The sequence below is a fragment of the Macaca thibetana genome, chromosome 4 (genome assembly GCF_024542745.1).
Source record: "Macaca thibetana thibetana isolate TM-01 chromosome 4, ASM2454274v1, whole genome shotgun sequence".
NCBI classification, from domain to species: Eukaryota; Metazoa; Chordata; class Mammalia; order Primates; family Cercopithecidae; genus Macaca; species Macaca thibetana.
Window position 1 is genome coordinate 44,939,483 of NC_065581.1, and position 18,053 is coordinate 44,957,535.

Genomic DNA, 18,053 nt, shown 5'->3' on the forward strand with positions numbered 1-18,053 from the left:
CCCCGTTACTCTCCTGTCTAGTAACCTTGACCCCAGCAAGGAAAAGAGGAGGAGGGAAGAGTTGTGTCCCCACAAGAAACTGAGGCACAGAGACTGGCAGAGACCTCCCCAAACACCATCTGCCCACTCCTCAATGGTAGTGTGGTAGAGTGATAAAAATCTGGGGGACCGATTGGGGGAATTGAACCTGAGCTGACTATTAGATATTACAAATAGTTTTGTTCAGTGTGAGAATGGCATGCTGGTTTATACAGAAAATTTGGTTTATTTTTTAGAGATGCATTCTTAAATGAGTAAAGGTGACATGCTATATGTCTATAATTTACTTTTTAATATTTCAGCACAGAAAAGATGAAGCAAATCTGGCAAACAAAATGTTCATTATGCTATCCTGGTAATCAGTACTTGTAGTTTCATTGTACTGCTCTCTCCATTTGTCTGAATTTTTAAAACTTCTCATAAAATTTCTCATTTAAAAAAAGACAAATGCTATTCTAACCTAGGTCTGAATACCAATTCTATTTCTTTGCTGTGTGACCTTAGGCAAGTCACTTAACCTCTCTGGGCCCCATTCTCTTCACTGTTGTGATGTTTAAACATAGTAATGGATGGGGTGCACTAGTACAGTACCTCAGACATAGTAAGTGCTCAGTTAAAAATGGCTGTTTTTGTAGCCTGGGAAAGTAGCTCATGCCTGTAATCCCAGCACTTTAGGAGGCCAAGGCAGGAGGATCACTTGAAGCCAGGAGTTTGAGATCAGCCTAGGCAACATAGCAAGACTCCATTTCTACAAAGAGTAAAAAATAAAAATAATAGAAAAGGATCATTATTTGTAAAATGAATGGAAAAGGTGTGTGTACGTGTGTGTGTCTGTGTGTGTGTGTGTTAGGAGGAGTGTCTTCTCAAACTCTCAGCCTCAGTTTCTCAGTCCTCAGGAAGCAGTAGTTAATTACTTGGGTCAACAGCCACACCCTCAGTCCCTACTCCATGCCACAGGTTGTGTTGGGTGCTGGGAGCGGGGAAGGATTTGGGGTGCAGGGCCTCTCTTCACAGGACCAGTGGACACTGGTTCCTTAGAAGGAACACTGAAGTTAGTGGGCCCCCTCCTCATTTTGCATCCAGCCTAGGAACAGAGCAACTCCGTTTGGCCATGTCCAGTCACCAGCTTTAGGGATAGGCAGAGCTGGGGCGCTACACCCTCAACACCCACACAAAGAAGCAGAGCAGGTAAAACTGAAAGCCCTGTCCCAAGGACAAGGGCAGTGGGGCGTGTGCCGGTAACGGGAGAAGGCCAGCCCTTTCTTATTTTGGGAGGCAGGAGGCAGCAGGTGGCTGGCTGGTGCTGGGACATGTGAACCCTCCCATCGGGGGCCATGTGGTCAACAGCAGGGCAGCCTGGCAGTGCCAGGCTCAGCCTAGGCCCCACATGAGCCCATCAGCCAGAAGCATTTGTGGCCACAGAGGGAGGGAGATCCAGTTTATCCACAAGGGCATCCTCTGTAGCACAGCTTGCAAGTGGGGAAAAGGACACCTGGCACTGCCCCACCCCCAAATTCCCCAAGGAAGCTGACTCCGGGGACCTGCGTGTTCGGAGAAGCTCCCAGTCTGAGTGGGGAGACGCAACCTTTATACCCCAGGAGCCCCTAATCCATGGGAGACACAGCCTCTGCCCTGAGGCAGCCCTCAGTCTGAGGGAGAAGACACAGACCTGGCATCAGAGAGCTCCAAATCTGAGTGGAGAGGCCCATTCTGAGGAGGGGGTTGGCCACAGTGAGGGCACGGGGGCTGCAGGGGCTGGAGCACTCCATTAGGCTGGTGGCAGCCACAACGTTGCAGGTTCCTGCAGGAGCCAAGTTATTTTGGGTGGACAGGAGGAGCAGGCGACTTTCCAGATTAAAATAGCTTTCCCTGGGTGTCATTCCTGAGACGTGTTCGGATCCCAGCAGCATGCTTGTCACACGGTTATGTTCCTCCTGTCCCTCCCAGTCGGGGTGGCCAGGGCCAGGTTGGCAGTCCCGCCCAGGCTGGAAGAGGTAGGAGAGTAGAGATGAGCCTTGCTTCCTAATCAGGGCAGCGTGGAAATGTGAATCCAGTCTCCAGGGCCACTGAAAGCTGCCCGCCACTTGCCCAACTCCTCCTAAAGGGCCTGCAGTTCTAGGAACAGGACACAGTCTGAGCACTGCACAGTAGCGCTCACTCCCTCTTTCCCTTTGGCCATTCCTACAGCTCTTGCCTTCTTCCTTTGGCCGCCAGCTCCAGCTATCTCTGATCCCTGTCCCCCATGAACTCTCTGCCTTTCCTGCCCTCCCCCACCCACCACACAGAGGAATCCAGATGCCTTGCACACGTGACTCCTCTGAGCTGGGCAGAGGACCCTGGCCAGGCCCAGACAACATAAATACATCCTGAGAGTTTACATTGTGTGGGCCGGGAGTACACAGCAGTCGGCTGGCTGCTGCCCCTGTTTACCCCTGTTTATTCCCTGGGGGTTCATGGACAGGGCGCCACCATAGGAGGAGGGTGGAGGGAATCTTTGGGTGGCTGCAGCTGTGTGGATGTCAATGTACTAAGAACCCCAGGAAAGCTCGTAGGCCTCACAGGCCACTCCCTCCTATCACGTCCCAGCTGCCCTCCCTGTTCCAATGAAGATGCCGTGATGCACGTGGGAGTCTGAGTACAGAGTGGCCTCCCTGAGTCTGTGGTTGGGGGGCCCCCTGGCCGTCCTTCCCCTTGGCCCTCAGCCCTGCCCCAGGAACCCAGCTCAGGCTTTCGTGGATTTTCTGAGGTCAGGCCAAGCTGGGCCTGGCTTGGGTTAATCATTATTCATGCTGTCTCTGGAACTTTTCCAGGGCGTTTTCATTTTCTGAGCACTTCTCATCTCTCAGCATCGTCCCCACTGGCTCTGAAAAGCAAATTCTGCTGGGATTGTCCATTGTGTGCATGGGAAGGTTGAGGCCCGAAGGGTATGCCAGACCTGAGTCCCACCATAGCTATCTGTGGTGCTTGCATTCAGAATCTGTGAGAAGCCGGCAGAGATGACTGCCTCATAGTGACCCTGCACAGAGATCCACTTTACAGATGAGAAACTGAGGCTCAAAATGGTTCAATGACTTGCCCACGGTTACTCAGCTGGTGAAGTCGCCATTCAAACTCAGCTCTGTCTGGCTCTGACTTCCCTGCATGGTCCTTCCCACCCACAGACCACCTCTTACCCAGGGAGCTCAGATGAGCAGACAAGGGGACAAGATGGTTTTCTGAAAGCTCCACTCTTTCCTAAGGTATTTCTATTGGAATGTCAGAGTGCCTTCATTCCTGTGAATTCTTTCTCATTGGTAGTGTGAACTCCTGTGCCAGACATTGGTTGGGGGTGGGGGATGGTGGGAAGGACTAATAATAATAATAATAAAAATAACAGAAGCTAATGTTTATTGAGCACTTGCTGTATGCATGCTTCTGGTCTAAGTGCTCTATAGTAAATACAGTATCTCAGAGAATCCTCACTACAATTCTGTAAGACATGGTATTATTCAGTCCAGTTTACAGCTGAGAAGACTGAGGCACAAAGAGGTATGGTGACTTGTCCAAGGTCAGATGTCAGAGCCAGGATTGGAACCCAGAGCCACTGTGCTGTGTGTAGGAGATCTGGGTGATGACTGACTTCGAAGAGTAGTTTAAGTAGCATGGGTGTGCACAGAGGCACACACACACAGCAACCAGTGAGGGTACAGGTGAAGCTGAGCCACGGTGTCCGGGAGTAACTGGAGTAGTGCAGGGTGGATTAGGGAAGGGTTCCTGGTGGAGATGGGATGTGTGGCAGGACTTAAAGGATGTGAGAGATACAGACCATGCCCAACAGTGTGGGGCCCTGGAGCAGGACTACCCGCAAAGAGTCACCCACATGACCTGAACATAGTAGGTGTTGAATAAGTGTTACTGGATGATGGGTGATAGCACCACGGTGGTTGTGATGGAAGTAGCAACAGGGGAGGGAGTGGTCTGGTGGTGCTGGTGGCAATGGTAGCTATGTCAGTGCTGGAGGAAGTAGCGATGATGGTGTGACAGTGGAGGTGTTAGGTGGTATGGGTGATGAAGGTGAGAATGGAATTAGCAATAAAGGCAAGAACATAGACACCCTTTACTTTACCATCCTGTACAATCCTTAAGAGCAGACACCAGCCTCACACATTCTTAATCCTCACAGCTGCCTTCATGTGGTATCCTCATTTTACAAAGGATGACACTGAACCACAAGCAAGTCAGATCCTGCCTGTGCAAGGTCATAAGGCCAGTAAGTACCAGAAACCCGACTGGCTCAGGCTCTCCGCCTTCAGGGCCAGTGGCTCTCAGCTTCCTCCCCACTCAGAGGGAGGGCAGTGTCATGATGCCATGGGTGGGTATTAAGGCAGAGGGCATGCTGCACTCCCAACACAGCAGGCTCAGCTGTGCTCTGTTTGGAGGAGTGGGGTGGAGCAAGACTGAGTGACAGCAAATGCAGTTCTAATCCTGGCCCCACCACCCATGTGCTGTGTGACCTTCTCTGGGCAGTGGCCAGGGTAGATGTCAGCTGCCAGGTGACAGCAGGCCTGCCGGGCAGAGCCAGTGGAGCCTGGCAGGAGCCACACACACACCAAGGGGATGAAGTCAGGGGTGAGAAATAATCCTGGAGTCAGAGGAAGGCTTGCTCGGGGTGACATTCCTGGAAAGCTCTGCTCTGATTGGCTTGAGATTGGGGCTTCTACATAGGCCTTTCCAGTCAGGAACAGGTTTATTAATAAACCCTGTCTCTGCCCCTTGCCCTCACCCTGGAGAAAAGGCAGGGCTTCCTGGGGCTCCTGGGGTGGTGAGTTCCATTGAGGGGGCAGGGACTGAGCCCTTTAATGCAGTGCAAATGCCCTGTAGCTCCCAGACTACATGCTTCTGCCATAGACTCGGGGGCTTAGGAGAAATGCCAACAGGAGTGGGTGGCATGCATGTGAGCACATGAGTGTGCAAGCATGCATGAATGTCTGCACGCATAGCGAGGTGTGTACACATGAGTTCCTGAATAAGGTTATCATGGTAATAATGGACTGCTGGGGGCTCCTGGGTGTATGGGTATATATGGATTGGCCTGTAAGAATGTAAACCTACGCCAGGTGCAGTGGCTCACACCTGTAATCCCAGCAATTTGGATGGGCAAGGCAGGATGACCTCTTGAGTTCAGGAGTTCAAGACCAGCCTGGGCAACATAGTAAGACCCCTTTCTCTACCAAAAAAAAAAAAATTGTTAAATTAGCCAGGCATGATGACACATGACTGTGTTCTCAGCCACTCAGGAGTCTGAGGCCAGAGGATCGCTTGAGTCGGGAAGGTCAAGCCTACAGTGAGCTAAGACTGTGCCACTGCACTCCAGCCTGGGTGACAGAGTGAGACCCTGTCTCTAAAAAATAAAAATTAAAAGAGTGTAAACCTGTGTCTCTGCTGCTGGTGAGTACATTCTTCGTGTGCCCTTGTGAGCACCTAGGTGATGTGTGGGTGGTTGTGGGAGGAGGACTGAGTCTGAGGGTTGCCAAGGCCCTCCCAGGCACTCACCTCTGCAGCTCATTATCACCCAAAGCCTAAATTTACTGCATCTGCTCCCCCACCCATGGGCTCTGACCTCATTAGGCCCCTGCCCCTTTCCTCAGACAGTGGGGCTGGGAAGGAGGGATGGCTCCTTTATCTGCAGTGTGGTATCCGTTGAGGGAGGAGGGAAAGTCCTGGGGGCAGGGGCAGGGGAATGCCAGGGCACGGAACTTAATATAGGCACCGGGCAGGCCGAGGAGGATGTCGTATCCTATTACACCTGTCACCTGGCCCCCATCACATGATCAGCTCTTGCTGGCGAGGCATGGGCAGAGTAAGGAGCACCTACTCCTGGACATTGCAGGAGGCCGCCCTCCACCCTGCCCCCTCCACAAATGGAGCCCTTCTCCCAGCTGCTCCTCCTGGGAAGGGCAGGGTCCAGCCAGGCCTCTGCTCAGTGTGGCTCTGGCATGGATCGGCTGGGTGGTCCTGACCCCCAGTGGACCCGGTCAGGAAGGGAGGGAAGATGTGGGGACCTCCCACTGACCTCAGCACAGCCACCAAGGGACAGCTTCCTTTGTTGCATACCCTCCCCCACTTCCCTCTTGACCCTCAGAATCATGGCCCCACACTATGGCATTCCTGTAGGCAGAGCCCTGGGCTAGAACCAGGGGCGACAGCCAGGGTGAGAAAGAGCAGGGGTGGCCAAGTCAGCAGCCCCTTCCAGACCCTCCAGGAGACCAGTGTGGATGCTGGCAGGTTCAAGGCCAGCTCCTCCTCTAAGCCCCTCCTAGATAGGGCTCAGACTGAGGGGAGACACAGCCCTGACTCAGGGAGCCCCAGTCTGAGGGGAGACGCAGCCCCGTCCTCAGGGAGCCCCAGTTGGAAGGAATGATCATGCCACTTGTCCTCTCTTGAGTTTCTTGTGTGACCCTGGGGGTTTTACTCAATATCTCAGAGCCTCTGTTTTCTTGTCTGTGTAATGGCAACACTGCCACACACCTCAAAGATGTTTGGTTCATGCCAGTCAGATCACAAAACCTGAGTAAATGTAGCTGTTCTTTTTCATTTGGAGTTTTCTTGTGGAAGAAATCACCGCATTTAGGCTTTCTTTGGAGAAGCCAAATGCAGTGGGATCTCGTGCACCTCCCATTCCTCTCCCAAAGACTAATGTCTTAATGGTCTGGCTGTCTTGACATCCTGGCCTTCCCAGGCAGCCCCAGGCTGGACATTTAGAGTCAACAAATATTATGGAAAGTCAGTCATACAAGAGGCCCCAGGCCCGAGGACACCAGTGCAGCAGGGGTTAAGGCAAGCCCTGCAGCCACCCCCCCCCCCCCAGGCCAGTCCACTGTAGAGCTATGGACGAAGAGGGAGGAAGGTCCCTCTCACTAGCTACCCGCCCCAGGCCACTGGTCTGTCGACCTGGGGGACCCTCGACAGCTTCAGAGACTGGCTTCAGGGGACCTGGGGGATATACCTGCTCAAACCTGCAACTGCGAATGAGGATGGGAAGCTGCCAAGAGGTATACGTGTGCGTGTGTGTGTGTGTGTGTGTGTCTCCAGCCCCGTCACAACTGAAGAGTGGAATTCCCTCCCACATGCACTGAACGATGACACCACACATGGCTGTCCCAGGGACCAAGCCTTTCTGTGGCCTAAAGGGTCCAGACTGTAGCTATAAATGCCCCCAGAAAACAGTCTGGTGGCTTCTGGTCATTCACTTCTTTGGTACTTTGTAAAATTTACTTCTTACTGAGATGTCAGATTTGTGCATCAAATTGTACAAGTCGTAAGGGTGCAGCTTGGTGAATTTTATATAATGCCCACATAACCACCACCCAGTACAAGCGCAGAATGTTTTCAGCACCCCAGGAGGCTCCCTGTAGCCCCTCCCAGTCAATTCCACCTTCCAGAGGTCACCACTATTCTGACTTCTGTCCCCACAGATCTGCTTTGCCTGTTGGTGAATCTCATGTAAATGGAATCACAGTGTATGCACTCTTTTGTGTCTGCCTCGTGCTGTGCAGTATTATGTCTGTGAAGTTCATCCATGTTGCTCAAATAACACCAGGTTTTCCTTTTGTATTGCTGTGTAGTATTCCATTAAGCGGATATGCCATGGTTTATGTACCTATTCTGGGACATTTAGGTTATCTCCAGTTTTTAACTAATATGATGCAAGCAGACACAGTATTCCTGTACGTTTTCTGGTGCTCCTAAATATGACAACCCAAATCTTGAGAGCAGATTTTGAGGGCAACACGTGGTTAAGAACTCCAGGGAAGAGGAATTAAAAATGACTGAACTTCTGCTCTGGGCCATGAGCTTTTGTGGATCCACTGGACCAACCACAAAGGAAGGATGACAGAGAAAGAGCAGCTCCCGAGGGGAACTCCTCTGAGCTCATCACTGAGCCTGGAGCCAGCCATGTGTGTGTGTGTGTGTGTGTGTGTGTGTGTGTGTGTGTGTGTGTGTGTGTGATTGGATTTGTTGCCGGGGCTGCCATAACACAGTACCACAGACTTGGTGACTCAGTAGTTTAAAACAATAGAAATGTATTCTCGCACAGTGAAGGGGGCCAAAAGTCTGCAATCAAGGTGTTGGCAGAGTCTGTTTCTTCCGGAGGCTCTGATGGAGATTGTTCCATGCCTCTCTCCTTATTTCTGGGGGCTTCCAGTACCTTGGTATTTCTTGGCTTGCAGCTGCATCACTCCAATCTCTGACTCCATCATCACATGGCCTTCCGCTCTGTGTCTCCATGTCTCTGTTTTCAAATCTTTTTCTCCTTATAAGGACACCAGTCACTGGATTTAGGACCCACTCTAATCCAGTAAGAGCTCATCTTAATTTGATTACATCTACAAACACTCTATTTCCAACTACGGTCACATCCCCAGGTACTGGGGGTTAGGACTCTAACATATCTTTTTAGCACGGGGGTGGGGGGCACAATTCATCCAACAGCAGTGATTATAACTCTCTGTGTGTGTGTGTGTGTGTGTAAGACTGTGAGTGCGCATGAGTGTGTGTGTATTCATGTGTATACGAGTGAGGGGTAGTGAGTGTGTTGTGTGCATGTGCTTGTGAGAACATGTCTGCGATGGTGTTTCTGGGTGTGCTTATGCGGCTGTGGGCATGTGTATATGAGCACGTGTGTATACATGCTTCTTTTTCCATGACTTGGAGACCCTGCTGGATGAGCTGAGAAGGGCAGCGAGGCAGGACGGTGGCAGCAGGTTGAAGAGGTGCTTGGGGCCAGCCAGGTGAGCAGGCAGGCCTTGCCTCATGAATCTGGAAGAGCAGCTGGTGGTTACAGACTCTGAGAAAGAAGGACAAGGATATTTGTTGAGTTGGGGTAGAGGCTGGTAGGCCCAGGCAGTAGCTCCTGTCAGTAGTGCCTGTTCCCAGGTCTTCTTCCAGGACTATTCCTAGAAGCCCCCTCCACCCATGCTCCTGACCCTTGCATCCCATTTGCCTGGACAGAGAGACACTGCCTGACTCCTCCTTTCCCAGGGATAAAAGTCAGCACTCACTTACCTATTGTGCCAGCCAGGTAGGGGCAGGGAAGGTAGCCAGCCCTTCCCTAGCCCCACCCCCAGTCTAGTCCAAAGGAGCACCCAATCACCCATCCCTATACCCTGCCATGCCTCTCAACCTGTATCCTCCACCTTGGCTGGGGCTGGACCCCAGAAATCAAAGAAAAACAGGGGGAGCACATGGTCAGTCAGGTAAGGTCCAGAATAAGGGCTTCTTATCTCCCTAGGGCAGCTCTCTTAGGCAAGCCCACCATCAAGTGAGAGGATATTGGGAAGGTCTCCCCATAGTAATGTCAGCTCAGGGCCTGCTCTGAGCCAGGTTATCTCATTTAAATTTCACAATCAGGCCAGGTATGGTGGCTCATGCCTATAAGCCCAGTATTTTGGGAGGCTGAGACAGGAAGATCGCTTGAGCCCAGGAATTCAAGACCAGCCTGGGCAACACAGCAAGACTCCATCTCTACAAAAGTTGTAAAATTAGCTGGGCATGATGGGGCACATCTGTAGTCCTAGCTACTTATGAGGCTAACGTGAGAGGATCACTTAAGCCCAGGAGGTTGAGGCTGCAGTGAGCCATGATTGCACCACTGCACTCCAGCCAGGGTGACAACATTAGACCGTGTCTCTAAAAATAAATAAATAAATAAAAATAAAATAAACTTGACAACCAAGTTCAAATGGTGTTCTCATTATTCCCATTTTACAGATGCAGTCACTGAGGCCCCAGGGAGTTAAGCGATCTGCCTAAGATTCCATGCCTTTGTTTATACATGTTGGAATTTTTCAGTTCTCTCTGGAAATCCAGATCCTCTGCCCCCACCCAGACTCAAACACAACTGCTCCCACCACGGCCCACCTGCGCACCCCACACATATCCTTGAAGTGCAGTCTTCCTCCCATCCTTCCCCAGGAAGATTCCCTGGTCTGTGGGGTAGCAAGTGTTGGGGTGGTCTCTCCTCCCCTCCCATGCTTCTAGATTCCTCTGTGGGGTCCCAATTTTGTTTTTTGAGTGGCAGCACGCTCACTGCCTTTTTGAGTACTGTATGCCAGTGGGCTTGCATGCACGCAGCTGGAGGAGGGCTGTGTGGGCATGAGGGGTGTCTGGACAAGTGGGCTTACTTGCCCACCTGGGGCACATATGGGCACGCTGCGGTGGAATATACATTGCCTAGGTTGTGACTGTGTGTGCCTAGGCACAGGCGAATGAGCCCATGTGGGTGTTCATGAAGGGCCTGCCCCCTGCATGTTTGGGGGTCTGTAGAATGAGTCCCCATTTCTCTCCCCTTCCCAAATAACTGCCACCAACTTCAGTTCAGACTCCTGGGCCCCAGGGAAGGGGCTGGTGAAAACCGCCTTTGACTGGGAACAGAGACACCTGAGTCTCAAGCCCCACCCAGGCTGCTAGTGCCCTTGAGCAGGCATCACCCCACCCAGGCAGCAGGAGTGTCCTCACCCAATGGGATAGGGTGACATGGGGGAGGAGGTTTGAAGCGGGGAGAAAGCAGCGAGGCTTTCAGCTCTCCAGATGGGAGGCTCATTGCCCTAGCACTCAGTAGGTTGTAGGGAAGGGGGACTGAGCCAGGACTTGGCACTGACTACAAAGGGTAGGGGGCAGCACCCAGCACTCCTGCCGCGGCAGGCCAGGGGAGGAGCTGTGACGTTTGGTGGCCTCATGCAGCTGAGAGGAAGTAGCTAATTGCCAACCTGATGACTGGCGGCTGAGAAGTGGGGTGATGATGCCACTGGCAGAAGCAGGCGCCCTGGCCCAAGGAGGAGGCCCTTCAGTGATGGAGTGGGCCTGCATTCTGCGGAGGGTGAGACTGAGGTGGCTGCAGTCAAAGGAGAAGGGGGCAGGGGTTTGTTGAGGCTGTGACCGTGGGAAAGCGCTTCTCCAGGGCTTCCCTCAGCTTCAAGGGGAAAGAGTTCAGAGGCCCTGAGGGGATGAAGGGACTTGGGAAGGGGCTTCAGGGGGATGGGTTGGGGGGAAGGAGGTTCCTATTCTTGCTCCCCTTCTGTCTATGCTCCCCTAGTGTTCCTGTCTCTCCCCTCCCCCACCTTAGCCCCCTCTTTGGCCCCTGTGGCCAAAGCTGTTAAGGAAAGAGGGAGTGGACGAGGGTTCTTTTCACCAGAAGATCCCCAGGCACAAGCAGCCCACCTCACTGATGGTCAGAGCATCCAGAAGAAGTGGCGAGACTTCAGCTGTCCTCAAAGCAGGAAGAGAGAGTGTTTCTGGCAGAAAGAACAGCACAAGCAAAGGTTAGGCAGTGGGGTCTGGAGAGGCTGATGGAGGACTGGGACTTGGTTTCAATGGTTATGAGAGGAGGTGGGCGGATGTTCTGCACCAAGGGCCACACTGTCCTTCCCGGAAGAAACCAAGGGTACCCAGCAACCAGAGCTTCTCCCACATGCTGGCCACTGCCTCTGGCCCTGGCAGACCTGGCCCTCAACTGTCTGAGCAAGCCTCACAGGATGGGGACCCCACCTCCATTATTTCCAAGTGCATCAACCCCAAAGGACTGAAGCCCTGAGTCCCAATAAACAGGTCCCATCCATCTGTAGGCCAGTCAGCTGGGGCCCTAGCACCCCCTATGGGCAGTAAGCAACACTAATGGAGGAGGAGCCTCCAGCAGCCTGGGGTGGGGGTGGGGGTGGGGGTGGGAGAGTGAGGGGTGAGGCAGGAGACACAGACTTGCCCTCTAGGAAGCACACAGACCATGCCTCAGGAAACCCCAGTGTCACAGGTCACAGACACTGACCTTGAAGTGTTACTCTCATGGGTGAAATTTAGCCCTGTCCTCAGGAAGCTCCCAGTCTGGTGGGGCCACATATAGTGCTCTCAGCTGCCTTCTTTAGGGTGAAATTCAGCATCTGGCTTCAGGAAACTCCCAGTGTAAGGGGAGAGACATGACCCCTGCCTTTAGGGATCTCTCAAATGGGGGAGACCCACTGGATTTTCGGGAACCATCAATCTGTTTCTAGACATGGATTAGACATTTCAGTGCCTCAAGGGCTGCCAGGAAAAACAAAATACAAGACATCCAATTAAATTGAATATCAGATAAACAACGAATAATAGTTTAGCATAAGTCTGTCCCATACAATATTTGGGACAGACTTACGCTATTTAAAGTATTCAGTTTAACTGGACCTCCTGCGTTTTTATTTGCCAAACCTGGTAACCCTAGGTGCCTACAGTTTGAGGGAGGAGAGAGGACACCCCCTCCACCCCAGACGTGGGAAAGCAGGTAAACACCTCTGCGTGCTCCGGAGGGCAGGGGTGGGGCAGGAGGAGAGTCCTGGGGCTCCGGCTCGCGGCAGTTTAAAATTCCTTCCAGGCCAGAGCCCTAATCCCTCGGTGCACAATGGCCGCCTTCTCCCCCGCCGCCCGCGCCCACGCCCTCCCCCGCGGGGCCGTGGCAGTGCCACCAAGGGCCTCTTTAAGCCCCTTTGAAGCCGCGGAGCCCCGCGCCGCGGGAGGCCCCGCCGCTATGCCAGCTATGCCAGCTATGTCCCTGCTGCCGCCGGCCGCCACCGCTCCCCCATTAATGCTGGCTAATCTGGCTAATAAATAAACTCCCCTCCCAGCCCCAGCCCCGCGCCGACTCCCCCCCGCCCCCGCAGAATCGATGTCAGGGCTCGACTAGAGCAAGCGGCCCCACTCCACCTCACTCCCTCGAGATGTAGTTGACGTTTTTTCTTATGGCTGCCCTAGTCTGAGCCCGTCTCTGATTCTCGGGGAGACGTGGGATTTGGGAGGTCTCCGCCTGGCCACTGCGTTTGCCTTCCTCTTTTCCAGTCCACCTGCGCACCAGGGGCAGGGCACGTGGCTGGGTGAAAACGCTGGCCTGGATACGGAGGACTCGCGGGCTGGCAGAGCGCGCGGCGGCGGCGGGAGGAGACGCAGGTCACGCCCCCTTCCCGCCGCCGACGGGGCGCGCGCGCCGAAGAGCCCGGGACAGGTGACTCCTAGAGGACTGCGTCTGCACCTCCCCCGGCGGGAGTCCCTTCTTCGCGGCCTCTGCCGCCCCCTGCGTCCCCTCCTGGGCTTCCGAGAGTCTGACTCAGCCAAGCCGGCATCGCTTCGCCTCCTACAACACACCCCGAGCGCGAGGAAAAATTACAGGATTGCAGGGGCACGGCTAATGCGCTCTAATTACCCACCGCCGCTGTCATCCGCGGCGCTCCGCGGCGCTGGGCCAACGCGCCGTAATTAGGCCGCCGCTCCCCGGTCCCAGAACCCTCCCTTCGCCACGCCCGACCCACCTCGCGGTCCCCAGGACCACTGGCTGCCGCCTCCTGCCGCCCTCCGGGACTGCCCCTCAGTCCCAAGAGAGCTGTGAGGCCTCACTGGGGGTTAGAACTTGGGGAGACCGAAGCCGGCCCCTCCGCTAAACCTACAGTCCTAGAAGATCTCTGCTGGAAGAGACTGGGAGAGTGGGGAGGGGCCAAGGACCTATTTCGTTGACAGAAACACTGAGGTCTACTGGAAAATTAGTCTTCAGTGGGAGGAGTGGCAAAGGCACGCAGGGCAGCAGTACCCACGTTTGGGCACGGAGAAGGGAAGGGAAGCCCGCCCAGCCAGAACTCCCAGACCCGCTCGTTTAACAGTGGCTTTATGAGCAGCACAACGGGCTCCCTCCCCTGTCAGGGAAATTACCTTCCTGCCAAGAAAGGTGACATCCCCACCACAGACACGGAGGCCCCGCCCGCTGGCCAGCTGTAGCCTGCTGGTCGTAGGGAAGCTGGTGAGGAGTGAGGTGGCTCTGGCCTCCCATGTCCGGGAGGGTGAGAGAGGCCCTGAAGATAGAAGCCAGGCCTGAAGGCCAGAATTAAAGGGGTAGCTTGGCCATCAGCTCCTTCCCCAAACCAGGCTCAGAGCTCTTCTCTATCAGGAATTCTTTCCTGAGGTCCAGGGGGTTGCAAAGTCATGGCCTTGGGCCACGTTTTATCTTCAGTGAGGTTTTGTTTGGCTTGCAATGAGTACATAGGTTTTAGGTTGAATGTGAGAGGCTGCAGACAATGTGGCTTCTCCGGCTGCCCTCCCAATGAAGGTGGACCTCTGATTTAGACCAGCCCGCTGGCCTGTGCCTTCATCCTTTTCCTCAGGGCCAGGATCTTATTCCCCCTGATTGCTGCCCCTTTGTGGTCTGCATGTTTCTTGGTAAGCGTGCCCAGTCAAGTGTGTCTGGGAGCCCCCTATTCTCTGTCATGGTCAGGTTTCCCACATGCAGTGGCCGAGGTGGCTGCACATGCTCCCGGATACCCCTCCGGCACTCCCTTTTGTCATCTTGAGTTTCAGTACGTGACTTGGGTGGCACCCTATCTTCTCCAGCAGGGATGGCAGCTATTTTTCTGCCATGAGACTAGAGGTTGGTTGAGAACAGGAAACTGGATCTCTCCCTTCAGACTGGGGTTTCACTAAGAGCTGAGAAGGGGGGAATGTGGGAGGATTATCTTCCACCACAGGGAGCACTCCGAGGGCAAGGCTGTGTCTCCCTCAGTCTGGGGCTCCCTGAAGACAGGGCTGTGTCTCCCTCAGACTGGGGCTCCCTGAGTCATGGCTGTGTCTCCCTCAGACTGGGGCTCCCTGAGGATGGGTCTGTGTCTCCCTCAGACTGGGGATCCCTGAGGACGGGGCTGTGTCTCCTCGCAGTCTGGGGCTCCCTGAGGACAGGGTTGCGTTCCCCCCTCAGACTAGGGCTCCCTGAGTCAGGGTTGTATCTCCCCTCAGACTGGGGCTCCCTGAGGGCAGGGCTGTCTCCCCGCTTCAGACTGGGGCCTCCTCCAAAGGACAGGGACTGTGTCTCCCCTGGGACTAGGTTCTTTGTGTCTTCTGCATCTACTGAGATTCTCATGAGGACACAGCTGTGTCTCCCCCTCCATCTGGAGCTCCCTGAAGGCAATGGCCTCTCCCCTCAAATGGGATATTTGCACCCCACCCCACCCTCCGGCTCCCCATGGCGCCCAGGCATTCCTCCCAGGACACCATTTGTCACGCTTTGATGAATGAAACCTACTAAGAATAACTCAGTCCTTGTAGGCTCTGAAGGACAGGGGGAGGGAGAGGGAGGAGGCTGGTGATTGTGGGGGTGCTGGGGGAGGAGGGACACAATCCGTGTATTCAATAGCATTTCCCGGGTACCCAGCTGAGCACTGGGGGAAACACAGTGAGTGCCACAGAGCCCCCTACTGTGCCATTTCTGCCACTGACAGCCAGGAGTGTCCACAGGTACCCCTGAGACAGAAAGTTCAGGCCCCTGCTTCACAGCCTCCCCATCCCAGCAGTCACTCCCTCAGGGCCAGCCAGCCCCCTCCATGCCAGTCATGAGCTCCCTCTGCCCCTCCCTTCAGTGGAGGGGAGACTTTGAAATCAGGTGCTTGGGGTGGGGGCGCTGCTCCCAGTGGAGGTGTGAGGAACCCATAGGATGAATCCCTGTCCCCCGCCCTCCCCCTACTCTATTCTTCCTTACCCTGCCCCTTTCCACTCCAAAACCTCAAGCCTCTAGTTCATATTCAAGTGACCTTTCCAGTGCAACTGTTCTCAGGGGGCCCTTGGGAGTCGGGAGGCTGTGACCTTAACCCACTTCTTTGGACGGTGCCTTCCTGGCACTCCGCCCCCACCTGCCACCTCCTGAGAGGAACATTTCGGCCGGTCTTGGCAAAAACATCAGTCTATGATCCAGGCAGCCTGGTGCAGTACCAACTCTGCCACTGACACCACTGTGACCTTGAGAAGCCATTTACACATATGGGCCTCAGTTTCTCCATATGTAAAAATGACTTTTGTTTAGCTTTCCTGATTTTCAAATCTTTTTTTCAAACAATGAATCCTCTTGTTTAAATTGTAACTCATGTGGCACCTCTGTTCTCTGTGGTAACATAGGAAAAAAGTTGGGGTTTCTTTGGTCAAAATAGGGGTGGGCTTCATGTCCCAGCGGTTAGTCCATGACACACGAATGCACACATACGTGTGCATACAGATCAGCTCCCGGGCACTGCACAGTCCACTTCACAAACGTCTGAACTCTGAAATCCTTTCCTGCTCAAACATTCTGGGACCCTGACCGGACTGGGAGCTCTAGAACCAGGGGTGCAAACAGCTGTAAGGAGGAGGCCGTGATTTCGGACCCCTGGGCCCGGGGCTGGGGCTTGAGCCAGCAGGGGTTCCCTTCCACACTTGGGTCCAAAGTCACAGCCTGGGCAAACCCTCACTACCTTTTGTCCTCCCCACCCATCCAAGCCAGAGGTGAGATAGGCTTGTCTGATGCTGAGCCGCCTTAGAGGGGTGGCAGGGGCCAAATGGAGACAGAGTGTCCTTCCTCGGTGGGGAGGAGGCAGCAGGTTGGGTGGCAGGCTCTGGGATCTCATCTCTGGAATCCCTCTCACATGCCTCGGAGGAGGGTCAGAGTGGTAGGGCAGGAGGGCCAGCAGCACCCTGCAGTGGCTGAGCGCTGGGGGCTGATCCCAGGAAGCCCAAGGCGGGCAGCATAGGTAGAGGAGACTCAGGGAGCTGCACCACTCCATCCACAAGTGTGAGAATTTGGTACCAACAGGGAACGCAGGTAGGACAGGACCCATCAGACACTGGTGACAGGAAGGCAAGAGTGAAGAGAGGAGCAGATACAGCCCAGGGAAAAAAACAAGTCACCAATAAGAGGCAGGCCTAGGCCTGGGCTCCGAGCTTGGGGCAGCAGGGCAGATCCCTTCAAGGGAGAAACCACAGATGTGCCCCAGCCTCTCCTTGATGCTGTGAGCCAGGGGTGCTTAAAGGGGCTCATGTTCAGCTTCAAATGCCCAGGGTCACCACAAAGGAGGTGCTGCCCCTTCCCCTGCACCCCAAGCAACCTGCATCTGCATGGCCCTGGAGAGGCCATTGCTCCTGATTTCCCTTAGGGAACATGGCGGGGAGCTGCTGTGAGAGTCTTCTCCAAGTCCCCACCTCCCTGAGATGCACCATGAGGGAAGGGAAGAGATGTCTCACCGACTTCTAGCCCTCCATCGCAAACAGAGACACACACACAAACACTCTCTCTCTCTCTCTCTCTCTCTCTCTCTCTCTGTCTGTCTCTCTGTCTCTCTCTCTCTCTCTGTCTCTCTCTCTCTCTCTCTCTCTCTCTCTCTGGCATTTGTCCCCAGGGAGTGCCTAGAGACTCCACAGCCTTGGCCCTGGAAACCCCTAGGCAGCCACTGTGTTGCCAGGCACGTCTCTGGGCACTGAGGCTGCAGCAATGAAAAAGTCAGCCAAGTCCCCTGCCTTCATGGCGCTCACATTCTAGGCAGGAAAGACAGATGATCAACAAGTGAAAAAATCATAAAGCTCAGGTCATGGTGTGGCAAGTATTAGAGTTGAGAGTGATGGGGTGGGGTGGGGGCGCTGTTTTATATGGGGTGGTCCAAAAATATCTGTGTGAGGTGGTGACATTTGAGTGGAAACCTGGACAGCAAGAAGCCAGTTGTGCTTTGAGGTCAAAAGGACTCCGAAATTTTAGTTTTTTAAACAGAAAAGATGTGTTTACCCGTAAACATTAAAGGGCAGGAAAATTAGAACTATGCTTCTGGAGCACCTATTATATGTCTAGCACCGTATTGGAAAATTCATAGACATCATTTCCCATCGCCCTCTTCAGAACCCTCTGTGTCAAATCGCATTATTTTCATTCTACAGATATCAAATGGGAAATCCATAGAGATTATTTCATGCGTTTAATAAGATTTATTGAGTATTCACCTCTGAAAACGCTGTAAAAAATCCCATATGGACCCTGCCCTCCTAGAGCCTATAGTCTGAGAGCGAGAAGCGTCAGGGAGGGCTTCCTGGAGGAGCCAATGTCTAAACTGAGCCCGAAAGGATGAAGAGCGGGTGACAGTTGAAGTGAGTTGGCGGGGCCAGGATTTTAGGCAGAAGGAGCAGCCTGCACAAAGGCCTGGAGCCTGGAGCACGGTTCCCTGCAGTTCCAGCAGGGAAGTGAG

General features: G+C 53.9%; 2 protein-coding genes across 20 annotated transcripts in view; one reads left to right on the forward strand and one right to left on the reverse strand.

Annotated features, from left to right (window-relative positions):
- Positions 1-18,053, reverse strand: part of MRPS18A (mitochondrial ribosomal protein S18A) — a 564,209-nt gene that overhangs the window by 325,953 nt on the left and 220,203 nt on the right. Inside the window, exon 1 of one of the 19 annotated variants that reach the window (XM_050787027.1) lies at positions 13,307-13,310. The exons of the other annotated variants lie outside the window; for them this stretch is intronic. The gene's annotated coding sequence lies outside the window, so the exon portion shown is untranslated. Of the gene's footprint in view, positions 1-13,306; positions 13,311-18,053 lie in introns of those variants that run through there. 19 annotated transcript variants of the gene reach the window in all.
- LOC126952422 (uncharacterized protein C6orf223-like) lies at positions 10,770-13,297 on the forward strand. The gene is given in 5 exon segments (XM_050786999.1): positions 10,770-10,897; positions 11,144-11,339; positions 12,254-12,328; positions 12,880-13,008; positions 13,011-13,297. Coding segments are annotated over 5 exon segments (768 nt in total). The 5' UTR covers positions 10,770-10,816.